The 17,555-nt window shown below is 40.6% G+C and overlaps 1 protein-coding gene across 2 annotated transcripts; it reads left to right on the top strand.

The window, feature by feature from the left end:
• Positions 1–891: 891 nt before the first annotated feature.
• PRSS23 (serine protease 23) lies at positions 892–16,022 on the top strand. Of its 2 annotated transcripts, none has more exons than XM_007490830.2 (2): positions 892–1,148; positions 13,098–16,022. In XM_007490830.2, the coding sequence occupies exons 1-2, from the start codon at positions 1,135–1,137 to the stop codon at positions 14,227–14,229; spliced, it is 1,146 nt and encodes a 381-aa protein (XP_007490892.2). In that variant the 5' UTR covers positions 892–1,134; the 3' UTR covers positions 14,230–16,022. The 2 variants fall into 2 exon arrangements, with proteins under 2 accessions (XP_007490892.2, XP_001376680.2); XM_001376643.4 differs by lacking the exon at positions 892–1,148 and adding an exon at positions 1,486–1,561.
• Positions 16,023–17,555: the final 1,533 nt, after the last annotated feature.

The following is a 17,555-nucleotide window of genomic DNA, read 5'->3' as shown; positions in this document are numbered from 1 at the left end:
AAGTAAAATGGTATTTAAGGTCTAAAGGAGGAAGAGTCCTTACCAAAAGGGTGGTTTGGGAAGGCTTCCCGAAAGTGGTGACATTTAGTTGGGCTTTAAATGATGAACAAGAATTCAGTAAAGAGAGATTGGTGGCAAGTAGATTAGAGTGATCTTGTCATGCTGCCCTCATGGCTTACTGTGAGCAATCACGGAGGGGGGGGGGGGGAATCCGGGTGCAGAGCCAGCTCTAAGTGGGGGGGGGGGGGCAGGAAGAGAGGCTCAAAGGAAGTTTGTTTAGGTTTTTATAAGTTTAGAGTGCACTGGAGCGGGAAAATACTTGGTGCTAAATTCTCTCAGGAAAAAAGGGGGGGAAGGGAAGGGTAGGGGTACAGTTTCGAGAACTTAGCCAAAGCAGGTGACACCTGTAAGGGAAATGTGGCAAGCCATAGCCCTCACTCCTCCAGCCAGATTCCGGGAACCGAGGAGCAAGTATCCAAGCTAGAAGAGGGACTGGGGACGGGGGGGGGGGGGGGGGGGGGGTGTGAAGGGGAAACAGAGACGGGAGGGAGAGAGAGGGAGAGAGAGAGAGAGAGAGAGAGAGAGAGAGAGAGAGAGAGAGAGAGAGAGAGAGAGAGAGAGAGAGAGAGAGAGAGAGAGAGAGAGAGAGAGAGAGAGAGAGAGAGAGAGAGAGAGAGAGAGAGAGAGAGAGAGAGAGAGAGAGAGAGAGAGAGAGAGAGAGAGAGAGAGAGAGAGAGAGAGAGAGAATATTGGGAAAGGGGAAAAACAAGAAGGAAGCGAGGAGACGGGGAGTGCAAGAAGGGGGAGAGGGGAGGGGGAAGAGGAGGCGGCGGAAAGACAGGGAAACAAGAAGGAGGTTGGGGAGGAGTGAAGTAGGGGAGGAGAAAAGAAGGGGGGAGGTGAAAGAGGAGGAGCTGGTGGAGGGAAGCTGGCGGACGCAGAGCTACCCCCTACCCAGCACACGCGAACACATACATACACATATACTCACACACACGCGCGCGCGCGCCCTCCTCATCGCCACTACCCGCCGGGGAGGTGCAGAGATGGGAGCAGCGCATTTGCTCCTAGTGCCCACACCTGTCTGAGCGCGCCTGTCCGCCCGGGCGCAAAGAGCTGGGTCAGGGCGCAGGGATGCGAGGCGCGGGGTGAGTATGTTTCTGGCCCTAGGAGAGGGGAGGTAAGCTGCCGACTGGCAGGCGGGCAGGCAAACCCGGACAGCTTCTGGGCTCTGCTCCACTCTGCTTGCTCGCCGGCCCACCTCCTCTCTCTGCCCTCCCTCGGGGACTGTTTCGGGGACTACTCTTCTCTAGGAAAGGCCATTGCCCTAGACCTGCTCCAGGGCCGGGTGGGGCGGGGCAGCTCCCGGGGTGAGCTGCAGCTGGAAGCTGGACAAAGGAAGGGGGTGAGTGCCGCTTGACTGACTGACAGGCAGGCAGGGAGGCCGACCGACAGACAGACGGACACACACCGAAACGGACAGATGACGGCAGGCAAGCTGGGGATCCTTCCTCATCACTGTCTCGATGCGTCCTCCGGTCGGCTCATGACTGGGAGTATGGTAGGACCGGAGTTGAAGTTGTTACAGCTCCGGGAAGATTTTTAAAAGTGCAATATATAGTATCCCATTTCTTCCCATTTAGCCAAAGGAGGATAACTTTGTGTGCTTGGGTTTTGTTTGTTTTGTACGAGTGAAGGGGAAACTCGTCCTGGGCAGAGTGGTCCAGTGGAAAGAACCCTGGTCTGGGATGGCAGAAAGGATATGAGATCCAGGCTTCTCTGCCTCTGGTTATGTGACCTTGGACAAGGCATGATACCTCCCCAAGCCCCGGTTTCCTCTTCTGTCAAATGGAGGAAAGGGGATTGGAGTAGATCTTCTTTGAGGTCCTTTCCAGCTCATACGTTGTAGGATTCACTGAAATATGCAACAGGGTTTGAGAAATAATCCCCGGGATGATCGTTCTGCCTGCAAGCGGAGAAAGATGGTTGGCATTAGGGGAACTCAGTTGAGGTTAAGGAATAAGTGGAAGGGTAAATAAATGCTTTCAAGAATAACTCCTTTCTGTCTTTGATTTTTCTCCCTCTCCTGGGTTTGTGTGTCTGTGTTTGTGTGCTTGTGTGCAAATGCTTATTTTTAGAAAGTGCTATGGGTCTATGAGTGGAAATTAATGTTTAACTCTCAGACACAGGATTGTGAACACACCCTGGTAGAAGAAGAAAAGTTTAGGCTTTAGTTTCCTTTCTTTGGAGTTGGACTGAAGACTCCACACTGCAGAGAACTGAATCAAGAGCTCTTGTCAACATATTATCAACATTTGCTGGAAGAGAAGATTTCTTCCTTTGATTGTAACTGTTTCTCGTGCCTTGTTAACTTTTAAATAGAAAGCAGAAGAGCCAAGGGGAAGCAGTAGAAAGAGACTTTTAAAGAGTTGGGCATCCCCTTGAAGTGCACTATTTAGAAATACAAATAGACTCTGGTTGATTATCTCCTGAGAAAGCGACCGATAAAAATCATGTTTGTTTTATTTCCCTTTGGGTGACACCCATGAGACTTTAGAAACAGCCCTGCAGCTGGTGAAAAGTCTGCCTGCTCATAAAGGAGCAATGTTGATGTATGGAATTGTTGTACCCTGAGGTCCTAGAGCTCAAAAGTAACTCTGAGCCTTTAAATTCTTAAGAAGGAGATATGCCAATGTCAGATTAACCTTCATTTTAACTTGTGGAGAGTAACTATGAGGAAAGGCAAGAACTTGTCTTTCTTTTTTTTCAGGTCAGACTCACCAATAGCCAAAAATTCACACTCTGTTCACATAGTTCCTATCAATCATATTTTTTTTTAGCGTTGTACTTGTGGACACTTGTCCATGTATAACAGGACTGACCTTCCCTTTGCCTAGTATGTTTGAAGTGTGAGTTAAAAATAGAGTGAATTTTGGGCAGTGTGATAGTAGGATTATCTAAAACAAATTATCCAGGATAGCAAGCGTAGTTATAAAAACGTCAGCTTCATGATTACAGATACATTTAGTTTGGGAATTTTGTTGAACCTTCACTAAATCCAAAGCAACTTGGTACAACCTTTCCCAGATTGTGAAAACGTTTTTTTTTCCCCTTCCCAAAATTCAGAAGCAACAAGACAACTATATAGCTCACTTTTTGAATGCTCCACTGCTTATCCAGTTCAATTCTGAATATGAATGCATTTTGTACTTCTCCACTGATGTGCCAAAATGCCCATTAGTGTGTGTCCGAGAAAGCTGCTGGAACCCAGTCTACCGCTAGTGAATAGGTGTCAGGTTTTCTAGCTCATTGATTTTTGTATGCCCCAAGGATGAAAGGCTTCAGACTGAGTTCATGCAAAACTCCTTTTCACTCCTGGGAGATATTTTCTTAAGGTCTCTCGCCTACAAACATGTTATATAGTCTCTAGTTGTCTCATACCAGCTTTGTCCTTAGACTTGAGTCATCTTGGGCCTCATCTCCAGCACAGAGGAAGTAGGATCCTGTTTGATTGTTCATTGTCACCGGTTAAAATTCTATAAGACTTTCTGCTATTCTTAAACCATACATGATTGGGTCAGCTTTGCCTTAACAGGTTCTCTGACTTGGGAAAATGAGAGTTAGCCTCTCCCCTTGCTTTTATGAATTTCAGGTATTTGCTTTTGGAACTAGCCTGCTTTTCAACTTGTCCATGCCCCTGGCCTTAGACCCCATGGAAAAACTTTCTTCATCTTTCCAAACTATAACTGCAACATTTGTCCTTACAGAATTTTACATGGTTTCTTTCAAAACTACTGTTTTTACAGTGGTTACAGAACATTATAAGTTGCACAATTAGAAAACTCCTACTGAGCATTATATGTTCTCTTCAATACTTGTTTGCCAATAGAAGGAGGCTAATTCATTTTCCTAAGTACTTGGCACCAGGAAAGTCTGGGTGGTTACAGCTAGGTTTGCTCTGAAAAGTTGCTGTCAGAGTACTGAGAGAGCAAGATTTAGAGACAAGAGGGAATAATCACAGCTGATATTCCCCAAACATTCTTATAGTTACTGTCCCAATTTATTCCCACTCTTCAGTAACATTCTGAAAGGGCTGTGGGACTAGGGCAAGTCTTTTAACCTCTGGATGCCTTAAGCAATTCCCTAAGATGTAGTTATGAAGTCATAGAGAATTGTAATAAGTGCAGGGAGTTTCCCAATCTTCAGAAATCCTAGATCCTTTGTGAATTCAGGTATAAAAGGGACAGAGCTATGTGGTACAATAGAAGAATTGCTGGTTCTAGTGTCCAAGGTTATGGGTTCAAGCCCTTACACTTATGTGAGCTTGGACACAATCTCTCTAGGCCTCAGTTTCCTCATCTATTATGAGGGAATTAGACTAGATAGCTTATAGGCTTCCTTCCACCTTTAAATATAGGACTCTGTAATGCTAAGTCATAGAACAGTCATCATTACACATATTAAGTGAGTCTGACTTATAAACTAGGAAAGTAAAAGTTTCTCTATAATACAAGACATTTTTGCATTAAGAAAATACTTGCTTAGCTAAATTTTCCATTTTCTTCTCCTTTGTCATTATAGATAAAGTGCTGTATGAAAGTACTCATAAGAAACATTGGTGTGTGTGTGTGTGTGTGTGTGTGTGTGTGTGTGTGTGTGTATATATATATATATATATATATATATATATATATATATATATATATAAAGTAACTACTTCTGGCAAAGCTTTGGGCTTAGAAACAAAACCACACAGACTGCAGTTTTCTTCACGAAAACTTGGATAGATTGATCATAAGATTTGGAAATTGCCATTCTTTCTATAAAGCCTGCTGTCCTTTGCTATATGATTCATTCAGAAGCATCTTCAGTCTTTCTCTTCTTTAACCCATGAGTGGCCATTTCAATGTTAGAATTGTAAGTGTGGTTATTACAATCCTTTTTAAAGTTTATTTTATTTTAGTACTAACTTTTATAAGTGGGAAAGTCGGTCTACCTAGAGTTAATTGAAATGGAAACAATGATCATTTGTCCCCCACTGTCTTATTCTAGGGGTATGGGATTGGAATACTTTTTAGCATTCAGACACACTGACTCTGTTGACTATGGACAAGCCATTCAACCTCTGTACTAGGCAACTGAGACAACATTGCCCAGAAAGTGTGTTGTGTGGTTCAGTCCTGTCTGACTCTTTGTGTTCCTATTTGGGGTTTTCTTGATAAAGATACTGAAGTGGTTTGCCATTTCTTTCTCCAGTTCATTTTATATATGAGGAAACTGAGGCAAACCCAGTTAACTGACTTACCCAGAGTCACATAGCTAGTAAATATCTGAGGCTGGGTTTGAACTCAGGTATTCCTGACTCTAGGCCCAGCATTCTATGTATTTTATTTACTACCTTGCTAAAGGTGCTGACCTGCACTGATGAAGAGAGTTTCCTTACCTGGTGATCTTACCTACATTAATAAGATCATAAGTCCAGTCCCTGTTCTTATCCCTTTTAGCATTCTAATCAATCAACAAAACTTAATCAAATACCTGTTCTGTGCCAACCCTAAGCATACAAATGGAAAAGTGAGATAATTCTTGCCACAAAAAATTTAGATTTGATTGAGAAGATACAACAGATCCTCCTAGATCCAGAAAGTAAATAGAATTTATGTGCAAAATATAATTAAAAGTGAGTATGGGAGGAGTGGGAATATGGGGCATTATTAATTGAGGATGATCTAAGTCTCAGTTTCCTCATCTGTAAAATTACGGGTGCTAATACTGACAGTACTTACTTCATAGGATGCTTTGGAAACTGTAAGGCAGCATTTATGTGTGAGCTATTGCTATTATAACAAGTAATGCATGAGTACCTGAGGAAAAGTAGATAGAAATCTGGAAGGGACCATAAACACCACCTAAACTAGTTTTCTTCTTTTATGTGTGAGGAAACTAAAGCCATAAAACAAGCTTCTTTTGAAATCAGAGGTCATGCAAAATAGTAAATGGCAAAGCCAGAATTCAGATCCAGATCCTCCAATTCCAAATCCAGCCTTCTGTCCACTGAATTTCTGTGTGTGTGTGTGTGTGTGTGTGTGTGTGTGTGTGTTAGTCACAATAAAAATCAGTGTGTTACAAAGAACTTTGGGGGAGGGGGGGGAAGGGAGATGCATTAATTTAGAGAAATCCCAAAGTAGGCAATTTATTTTCCTTGAAATACATTTTCTTCGGCATATCTAACCATGATCTCCACATCCCTTCCTTCAAATTCCTGAAAGCTGCCCTCTGCTGGGTAGAGTCTGCATGTTTTATGGACAGATGGAGGAAGCCAGATCACCCGCAGTGTAGGATCTGTTAACAATGTAAACTTTCCTTTTCCCTGCTGCCTCCACCCTTCATAATCCTGCTGAGTTAGTGCTGAGTAAACTGTCCAAGGCTGCAAAGGGCAAGACAGACTATGTTTGTAAACAAAGTGACTACATAACCAACCAGGAGCATGGAGATCAAGGACAAAGCCGACCCATGTGATGTTCTAGGGTCCTTTTGAGTGGTTTGTTGAAAGATGAAATTAAAAGGCCAGAAAGAATATGAACAGCTAATTAATACCAATTTTTAATAAATCTCCAAGAATATCCAAATAGCTTATAAGGGGAGGAGTGAAAACTGCTAAGAAAATTAGTAGTATAAATATCAAACATAAGAAATATCAGATCTGATGCCTTTTGATTGACCAATTAAAAATCCATGTTTGGAACTGATAACATTCTGACTTCACTTCAAAGTAATGATCTGATCATCTAAAAAGTTGTAAAAATAGAGGGTTGGTTTTAGAGTCTGAAAGGCTTCATTTAGTTCCAGTCCTAATTCCTCTAGGTACTAGCTGCATGACAATAGACAATCACTTCACCTCTGTTTTCCCAGGCAACTGTCCAAAATGATAAATTATGGGGGGATTAGTCAGTCTGTATCAGCAAAGGGAGTTTTTATATTAAAAGATTGGGAGTAGAGGCAAACACTAACATACACACATATACATATACACCCCCCCCCCAAAAGGCCCTATATGAACTCAAAATTTTAAGCTGAAAGGGTTGTAAGAGTATCTAGTCCAAACAGCCTTATTTTACAAACAAGGAAATTAAGTCTCAAAAGTAAATCAATTTATCCATAGTTTCACAGAAAACCCATGATAAAACCAATAAGAGGCCAGACTATTCAGTAGAAGGAGAGTCAGAAATAGGGAAGTCTGCATTTTAACAATACTCAGATTCATATGGTACCTAGAGCTAGTAAAAATGTGTTGCCATGCTGTTTTGGCAAGAAATCATTCCAACTTGCTAGAATGGACATCTAAGAATGGGGAATAAGTTTGCAGAATAATTTCTAGTTAGGGTTTTTAAAATACAAGTGTCCCTTCCACATCAATGGAGTTAGGGGCATGGTACCCCTGCGATCTGAAAAATCCACATAAAAATTTTTGGCCTCCCATTGTACCAGAGAAGAAGCTTGAATCTTTTCCTCTTTTTATGAGATATTTGTAGTACCTTATTGTAAAATTTGAGTTAAGTATTTAGTGATGGGCTATTTTATGCATTTCTGAGTTTAAACTTTTTTCTGTGTCATCTGCTAGCCTTTGGATGTCTTTTGTGGCTTCTGTAAAACTCCCCCCAAATTCCCATTTAATTTCTTATGCCAACCTGCTATATATCTAAACCACAATGGGAAAAGTTACAATGTGGAAGGGATACCTGTCTATGAACTAGCTATATGATCTGGGCAAGTCAATTAACCCTAATTGCCTACCCCTTGCTGCTCTCCTGCCTTAGAATTGATTCTAAGGCAGAAGGGAAGGGTTTCTTTTTAAAAAAGGAAAATTAAAATATATGCAGATAATTGTCCTTCAAAAAGATTTTGTTTTCCCTTTGTTCAGTGTTTATTCATTTGCCTAGCAACCCTTTTTTCATCGACAGTACAAAGGTGAACATCAACTAAGTCCTTAATTAATTCAATGATCACATATTTCTTATTAATTCTGTATTCATGAGGCTCATTTTTATTTGAATTATAATTAGCCAAAAGTTGCCTTATGCATACCTTATGCAACACCACCTCTATGCGATGGTGTTATCAGTGATGACTTGGTTACACCCAAGAAAGAGATTTTATAGACATCTTCAAGGACTTGGGTGATTTGAAGGGGAGGTGAATTTATTGGGGAGCAAAAAGCCAGGAATGACAACCTGACCATGTGACGGTATCCATTGGGGAAGACCTCCAGCATATTGGATAGATCCTCTTGAAGAATTTCCAAATACATACAGATAACATTGCCAGTTTTCTCCTTCCCAGCCTACCTTCTATTAAACTGCCTTGTAGCTATTTATATTAGGTATATAATGGTAGCATGTATGCAAGTTGCATCAGCAGAACAAGCTTATAGGGCCTGCACATTCATCAGATGCCAGTTACATACATATATAGATACATACACACACACTCTGGTTGAATGTAAAGTCCTTGAAAGTAGGAATTGTTTCATTCTCTGTATTCATATCCTCTTTGATTAAGCACTTGATGGGTGCTTAATCAATGTTTTTGATTAACTGAATGGTTGAATATGGATGAGGTGTCATCAATCATTTTTTAAAGATTCTATATTTTGGGGTGGCTCAGTGGACTGGGAGCCAGGCCCAGAGACAAGAAGTCCTGGGTTCAAATTTGACTTTCAATACTTCTTATCTGTGTGACCCTGGGCAAGTCACTTAACCCCTATTGCCTAGCCCTTTCTGCTCTTCTACCTTGGAAGCAATACAGATGGTAAGGTAAGGTAAGGTAAGGTAAAAAAAGTTTCTATGATGTTGTAGAAGCAGTTTTTGGTATAGGGATAAGAGTATTAGAGTCAGAGTCAGGGGGGCTGGGTTTAAATCCTGCTTTTGTCATTTACTATCTGTATTATATTGAGCAAGTCACTGTATTTTCCTCCTCTGTTAAACCAGGGAATTGGACTGAATGGCATTCCTTCCAACTCTAGCTCTTTGATTCTGTAGTCCTTTGTGTTAGGCACTACAAAGACAAAGATAAGATAATCCCTGCCCTCCAGGAGCATGTATTCTACTGGAATAATACATTATATCCACACATGAATAATTTTAAAATAAATACAAGGTGTAGTTTTTATCTCACACATGAAAAGTTTCACAGATTCACTGAAGTATAATTAAGTAGATTGTTGTTAATATAAGTATAATTAGTATGACATGATATACTTTTAACAACAGATGATGGACTTAAAGTTAAAGGTTGCATAGTGGAAAGAACCTTGGACTAGTTAAAAGCCCTCAGTTTGAGTCTTTTTATCTTATCTACTTATTAGCTGTGTTATCTTGTACATATTACTTGACTCCTCTTTTTCCTCAGTTTCTTCATCATTAAGATGAAGATAATAATGCTAGCATTACTTGTATTAAAGAGCTATAAGGAGAAGTACTTTGTAATCTGGAAAGGGTTCTTTATAAATAAAAAGTTTTTTATTACAAATTAGATTTTGGCAGCTGGGGTAGTGAGGTGGTACAGTGGATAGAGTGCCAGGCCCGCAGTTAAGATGGCCTGAGTTCAAATATGGTCTCAGGCACTTATTAGCTGTGGAACCCTGAACAAGTAACTTATCTCTACCTCCATTTCCTTATCTCTAATATGATCCAGATTCTCCAGATCCTAGAGGAAAGAGGATACCCTAAAGGAAAAGGTGGTCATCAGTGGCAAATGCTTTAAAGAGGTCAAAGAGGATAAGAATTGAGAAAAAGCCATCAGCTTTGGTATTCATGAAATCATTGGTCACTGTAACTGGTCAAGAATGAAGTTCCCTGGGAAATGCTTCCTTCCACTATCCCCTATAGATGAAATCTAAGCAAATGGAGCACTTGAAATGATCTCTCTACAGCCTATCCCTAATTATTATGGCATTTATTCTATGATAATTCTCCTTCCCCCACAGAAGCACTGTCATCCTTGATTCCTTAGACTCATTCAACCACATATATTCAATCACTGCAGAACGTTATCATTTCTGCTTCTACTTAGCTAGCATAGTGGTCCCTAACCAACAAGTCTCAAAGTTTAACCTGAAAGAACTATAGATCTGTTACTGCCTCCACAAGCTAATATGGCACCATCCCTTTTAGCCATGTGCCCTCTTCATAATTTTCTGGGGGTCCTTGCAGAGAGGAACCTTCAGGGCAAATGTTTGAGGAATGCTTCCACAGGCAAGAAGGGCCTTTATTATCTTTATTATCTCATCTCGCCCCCTGTCTACCATCCTGACCACTTTTGGATTTAACAACCAAAATTCCATATCTGGGATGCTTCTTAACCCAATCTCAAGATTCTGGGGAAATGAGAGATGCTTTCTTGATAATTCAGTTCAATAAGCATCTATAAAATACCTGTTATACACCAGGCACTCTTTTAGGTATCAGAGCTACAAAGATGAAAAAGCATCTAGTTCTTCCCCTCAAGGAGCTTATACTCTAATAGGGGAGAAGAGAACAGAGAGAATATACAACTAAATAAAAACAAGAGAGAAAGAAATTGAGGCAAAGAAGAAATCCAGGTATATAGGGCACAGGAAAAATCCGAAGTAAGAAAGAGAAAACTTTCATCCTGAAGGAGGTGCCATATGAGCAGAGCCTTGAAACAAAGCCATAGGTCCAGGATTCTCCACCTGGAATGTCAGAATTTACTCAAAGTTCAACTTAGAAGCATTCCAAACCTGTGTTGCTACTCTTTTCAACTGCCCTTTTCAGTTGATCTTTCAACCAAACAGGATTTAATGATAATAATAGCCAACATTTATATAGCACCTACCTTGTGCCAGGCGTTATGCTAAGTGTCTTAGAAATATAGTCTTATTTTATCCTTACAACAATCCTGGAAGGCAGGTACTATATTTGTACCCCCCCTTTTACAAATGAGGAAACTGAGGCAAACAGAGGTTAAGTGAATCATCCTGGGTCACACAACTAGTAAGTGTCCAAGGCCAAATCTGAACTTGGCTCTTCCTGACTCAAGTCCCAGAGTTCTATTCACTGCACCAACTAGCTGCCCTTATTATGCAACTACTCTGTGTGAAGTATTGCACTAGGTATTGAGGAAATGTCATTTTCGTCCTCAAAGGACTTACAATCTAGTCAGGGAGACAACATGTGTGTGTACCTCCCCCTTATCACTCACCCCAACACCTCTCACCTCACACTGACATTGTATATGCCTATATAAGTATATATTATATATAGATTGTCTATACCCATATATGGTATATATATATATATACACATATTTATAAACATATATTCGCATGGGTTTATACCTATATATGTAGGTATATGTAATTTGTATACAAATACAATATATGCCTATATAATCAAGGTGAGGGAATTTGGGGTGGGGGATAAGAAAAGGCTTCACATAGAAGTGATACTTGGGGGGCAACTGGGTAGTTCAGGGAATTGAGAGCCAGGCCCAGAGATGGGAGATCCTGGGTTCAAATCTGACCTGAGATACTTCCTAGCTGTGTGGCCCTGGGCAAGTCACTTAACCCCCATTGCCTAGCTAGCCCTTACCACTCTTCTGCTATGTAACTAATACACAGTATTAATTCTAAGACAGAAGGTAAAGGTTTGTTGTTTTTTTAAATGATACTTGAGTTGAATCTTGGAGGAAATAAAGGATTCCAAGAGTAAAAAAGGAAAGAGAAAGGATATTCCATTTATGGGGAGATGGACAAATTAAAAGCATAGAAATGGAATTTCAATGAATTCCCAGAATGACTTCAACAGATTGAGATGAAGAGAATAACTGTTTTAGGTATAGGCTCCTTACAATCTAATAGGGAGTCCATTCTCTAGGTAAGACAATTGACATTTATTTCATGGAAGGAGAAAGACAGTAAAGAAGAACAAGATCTTGGGGTATAGAGCTGAATGGGATCATAGAAGGATAAAATAAGACAATATTTCTAAAGCACCTAGCACAGTTCCTAGCACATAATATAAATGTAAATGCTACATAAATGTTAGCTATTATTATCATTGAATCCTGGTTGATTGAAAGATCAATTGAAAAAGGCTGTTAAGTCACCTCATCTAACAGATGAGAAAACTGAGACCTAGAGATGGTTATTAGTCCAAGTCCACAGCAATGAAGCCTGGAGTCTTACCCAGGACCTCTGATTACCAATCCAATCTAGATTGTCTATACCTATATATGGGTATATACCTATATTCGTAGGCATGTGTGTGTGTATATATATTTATGTATATACACATATCCACCTAGGCTTATACATATATGTTTGTGTGTTTGTGTGTGTGTATAGGTCCAATCCAATGAGCTTTGCACTATGCCCCATCCTCATATATTTATAAGCTATTAACTGCCCCATAATGCTTTCCTGAACAGCCTCCTTCCCAGCCCCCAAAGTAGAAGTGATCTTGTTCTGCTCAGATTTCTCGTAGCACCATGACTGAATTTTTTCTGCCTACCATCATACTCTCCCTCACATCATAGTAACTTGTCTGCTTTTCCCTTGCCCTATTGCCTCCTATTACAAAGCTTTTGAAAACAAAGTCATTTTGAATTGATTTTTATGCCCCTAATGTCTAGCCCAGTGTTTGAATCTTGTAGATATTTTACATGTTTGTTGAATGAATGAACTGCATTACTTGGAACATGGAGAGATCTCATATCCAATACAAGGAAGCCTTTCAGACAGAATTCTGCAAGAGTTGAGACAAGATCGACAGTTCAATAAGGGCTAAGGGATGTTTTGAAGGAGGCCTCTTGCTGCAAGTCATTAGTGACATCTTAAACATAGGAAGGAAGAAACTTCCACTTCAGCTTGGGCAATGAGCCGTATGAATAGTTTCTAAGGTCAAGTCCTTGTATTAAGTGAGAGTATTATCTAAACTTGCTCTCTGCACCCTGATTCTAGAGAAGGGTTTTCTAAGAGGCTTTATAAATAATGGAAAGGATTTTGCCAGGTTTTTAAAGCAATGAATGAAGTTCCAACCACTTGCTCTACTGACCTACCTTTTTGTCTATCTCCACAGAGCAGTGCCCAGCATGGCCATCATGCCAACGCTCCTCGTCTTCCTCCTTTGTGCCATCAGGGAAGTAATCCCTTACAGTGCTCACTGGAAGCCTACTTGGCCAGCTTACCGAGTTCCCATCATCTTGCCTCAATCCACCCACAATTTAGACAAGCCAGACTTTGTGGCTGAAGCCAAATTGGAAGTTTCATCTTCCTGTGGGCCCCAGTGCCACAAGGTTTCACCTCTGCCAACATATGAAGAAGTCAAGCAATATTTGTCTTATGAAACACTCTATGCCAATGGCAGCCGCACAGAGACAGAGGTTGGCATTTATGTCCAGCGAAGTGAGACAGAGCCCAAGGGCAGGTCTCGAATGAAACGGCAGATTTATGGCTATGACAGCAGGTTCAGCATCTTTGGAAAGGACTTCTTGCTGAACTATCCATTCTCAACATCCGTGAAGTTGTCAACCGGCTGCACTGGTACCCTAGTAGCTGAGAAACATGTCCTTACTGCTGCCCACTGTATCCATGATGGGAAAACTTATGTGAAGGGGGCCCAGAAACTTCGAGTGGGCTTCCTGAAGCCCAAGGTGAAAGATAGCAGTCGGGCCACTAACATCTCCAAGTCAGCCATCCCTGACAAGATGAAATTTCAGTGGATTAGAGTGAAACGCACCCACGTCCCCAAGGGTTGGATCAAAGGGAATGCCAATGACATTGGGATGGATTATGACTATGCTCTTTTAGAGCTCAAAAAACCCCATAAGAGAAAATTCATGAAGATTGGGGTGAGCCCTCCTGCCAAGCATCTGCCAGGGGGCCGAATTCATTTCTCTGGCTACGACAATGACCGGCCAGGAAATCTGGTATACCGCTTCTGTGATGTCAAAGATGAGACATATGACCTCCTCTACCAGCAGTGCGATGCTCAGCCTGGTGCTAGTGGGTCAGGAGTGTATGTGAGGATGTGGAAGAGACAGCAGCAAAGATGGGAGCGCAAAATTATTGGGATCTTTTCAGGACACCAGTGGGTGGACATGAATGGCTCGCCACAGGATTTCAATGTGGCTGTTCGCATCACCCCCCTCAAATACGCACAGATTTGCTATTGGATTAAAGGAAACTACGTGGATTGTAGGGAGGGATGAGAAGGATATTTCTCCCCAGCAGCACTTAATGGTCTTCATTGTACTCATTCTAAGAAAGGCCAAACTTTGTCTTGAGAGAGAGAGAGAGAGAGAGAGAGAGAGAGAGAGAGAGAGAGAGAGAGAGAGAGAGAGTATGTGTGTGTGTGCACATGTGTGCACGTACATGCTTATGGGAGAGTATGTAGTGTCTGTGTAGATATCTATGTATATGTCTGAGTGTATACTTGTGTTTGCCCAGAGTATGTATTGTAGAGTTTCACTTAAATCCCTAAAATTATAAGATGCCTGGCTTTACTGTTTGAAGATTAATTTGTATATTACATCTTGTGAGCAATTCAAAGAAATATCTTTTGATAGAAATAAAGGTATAGGGGGGTTCTATTCATGTGCTAAATCAGTCTTAAAATTTCCAATGACTTTGGGTTTTATCTATCTAGACTTTCATTAGTTTGTATTAAATACATAGTACACAAAAGTTATAAAGATATAAATTCATGCAAATGTATATCCCTGGTCCAGTTCCCTAAAGGAAACAACTCAATCTCAGTCTTCCTAATGAGTGCAAGGACTAGAGGGGTGTGTGGTTATGGTATGTTGAACTTGAGGCATTTTTTGTTAGTTCTTAGAGGAATAAAAATGAAAAAAAACCTGCTTATATTCAGTATTTATACATACATTCAAATATAATTTAATGGAAACTAGGATCATAGAAACATAGATTTAGAACTGGAAGGGCCTCAAAGTCCAACTTTTTTTTCTTATCCCTCATTTTACAAGTAAGAAAACTGAGGCCCAGAAAGATTAAGTAATTTGCCCAAAGTCACACAAGTGAATGTTGTTAGAGGTAAAATTTGAACTGAGGTCTTCTCTCAGACTTCTCTTTAGTTTAGAACTATTTCCTTCCAAAATGCCATATCCACATAATATATGGCATTACTTGTCTTCCAAATAACCTCAAGAATAGGCATGTACCACTTCATTCAGTTCTTCCCACTTAACTGGATTTTAACTAGAACAACTCCTCAGTGACAATAAATTTAGCATAGTTCTCCTAAATTGCCATTGGTTCCCAAATGACAATGACTAGACACAAGAAGGAATTATTGACTCCTTCCCTTCACAATCCCCTTCCCCACCAAGAATATCAACCAAAATTTGTCATCTTTTTTTATTAGAATAATTTGAAATTAATTAAAAGCCAGGAAAGAGTGGGCACAATGCTACACAGATGTGGTGGCCAAAATAATTCTTTGGATATGGGCAGATTGATTCACTGAACAGAAATTATCTTTAGATAGCTTTCTGTGCTTTATAGGTCTGTATTTGCTTAATTTGTCCACACATCGTTCTTTCACTTTCCTGACTTTTATAGTGAAAACCCTTGGATGGTTCATTAAGAAAGTACTCCCAATAGGACTTTTTATTTAGTTCTAAAAGTGTCTGTTTTATCGACGTGACCTGGAGCATATACTATGTCAGTTATAATGGGGGTTTCTTCAGAAATGAAAGGATCCAATGCAGATAAGGAATATGCAATCACTAATGCTATAAAATATGATTAATCACTATATGTAGTTGAGAGACTTTGACTTCTTGTTTACTATTTACTTTGCTTGGCTCTCAACTACTACAGCTACCACTCAGGCACTTCCTGAATGTCTGACAGTGAAGAAAGAAAAATCCAAAGAGTTTGATGCCGATAGTCCTTCTACTTGCCCCTCTAGGTGTCATTCCAATGTGTTTTCTTGTTACTTGTTTGTCAGCACATTCAAATACAGCACTGTTGTGATAGACCTTCTCTGTATTCTTTTTTTGTTTCTTTACCTTCCCTCCTTCTTTCTTTCCAGGAGGCCAAATCTGTTGTCAATAACTAAACCAACAGGCACACACCCTGTGCCTGCCAAAGGCCCTGAAAACTCCAGTAAAACGATGCTTTCTCCACGTAGGTTGTCAGAGACATAACTTGTGCTGTATATAATGTCATAGCCACTAAGCCTGCTGGGATTCTCTACACAGTTTTAAGTTCAAGCCCTGCCTGAGGAAGAAGGTGGGAAAAAATGCTTAAGTGTGCCTTTGCATTCACACAGGAAGATCATTCCACACTTGGCTTGACACTAATGTTATCAAGAGGCTCTCCTTTTATGAAATGCCTTGTGTATTGATTTTATCTTCTTGCAAAGTGGAAATCTCTCTCAGCCAAGGCAATAAGTAAAAAATGATAATCAACTTTTAGGATGCAGTAAATTAGCTATGAAATGGGGGAACTCAAGGTAGTGAAATAGAGGGGGAAATGTTGGACTTAGAGCCAGGGGACCTGGGTTTTGATCTCAGCTGCTTGTGTGACCTTGGACATATCACACTTAACCTGTCTAGCCTTTAGTTTCTTCCTCTGTAAGAGAAGGTGATAGATGAAGTAGAAGGCTTCTGAGGTCCCTTCTGGCTCTAAATCTATGAGCCTACAATCCTAGTGCAGTGGTTTATATATCTAGGTCATGGGTTTTTAAGATAAACCTGAAAAATACGAGTAGTTGTAAATATTTTCAATGGCAATAAAAAAGCATGTAGCCACACCTGTCCTTTGAGAGTAGAAGAGTGGGGCCAAAGAGAAACCTTCTCACATCTGGCCATACCCTTCACATTCCAGTGACTCTGAACTCCTATGGATGATCATCCAAACCCCACTCCACACCCTTTACCACCCAATTTCTCATTCTCATCCCCTTCAACCCTCCCACCCAGTTTCATCCTAACTCCACCCAGGTTTTCCACTTTGTCCTTCTGGAATGCTCGTACCATAAGCAAAAAACTTCCCTTCATTTTTTTGACTTAATTTTTTTTTTACCAATTACACATAGGAACAATAACTGTTTTCTGAGATTTTGTGATTCACTCCACCACAGCCACACACAAAGATGGTCATACCCTTGATCTTGCTGTCACCCACAAATATATCAACCCCATGCTCAAGAATTCTGAGATCCCCTTATCCAACTGTTATCTGTTGGCTTTTCATCTCTCCCTCTGCCTTCCCTTATACAACCCTACTCTTTATGCTATGACCTCCAGTCTCCTCAGTTCTATCCTAGTCCATCTCTTTGGTGAACTAATTCAACTCTACACTGTCCTTCTCTCCTGAGTCCCTAACTCTCCTTATATCACCAATTACACCTAGCCATCCACCATTCATCACCTTCACAAATGCTGCTGCAGGAAGATGGAGAAAATCACACAACCATTATGACTGGGATCTCTACAAATTTATTCTATAACCTAAATTGGGTCCTCAGTGACGCTAGGAAATCCTACTTCCTCTCATCAACTCAGCA

This window comes from Monodelphis domestica, chromosome 4 (genome assembly GCF_027887165.1).
Source record: "Monodelphis domestica isolate mMonDom1 chromosome 4, mMonDom1.pri, whole genome shotgun sequence".
In the NCBI taxonomy this organism is placed as follows: Eukaryota; Metazoa; Chordata; class Mammalia; order Didelphimorphia; family Didelphidae; genus Monodelphis; species Monodelphis domestica.
The sequence above is the reverse complement of the archived record's forward strand: the minus strand, read 5'-3'. Positions and strand labels throughout refer to the sequence as shown.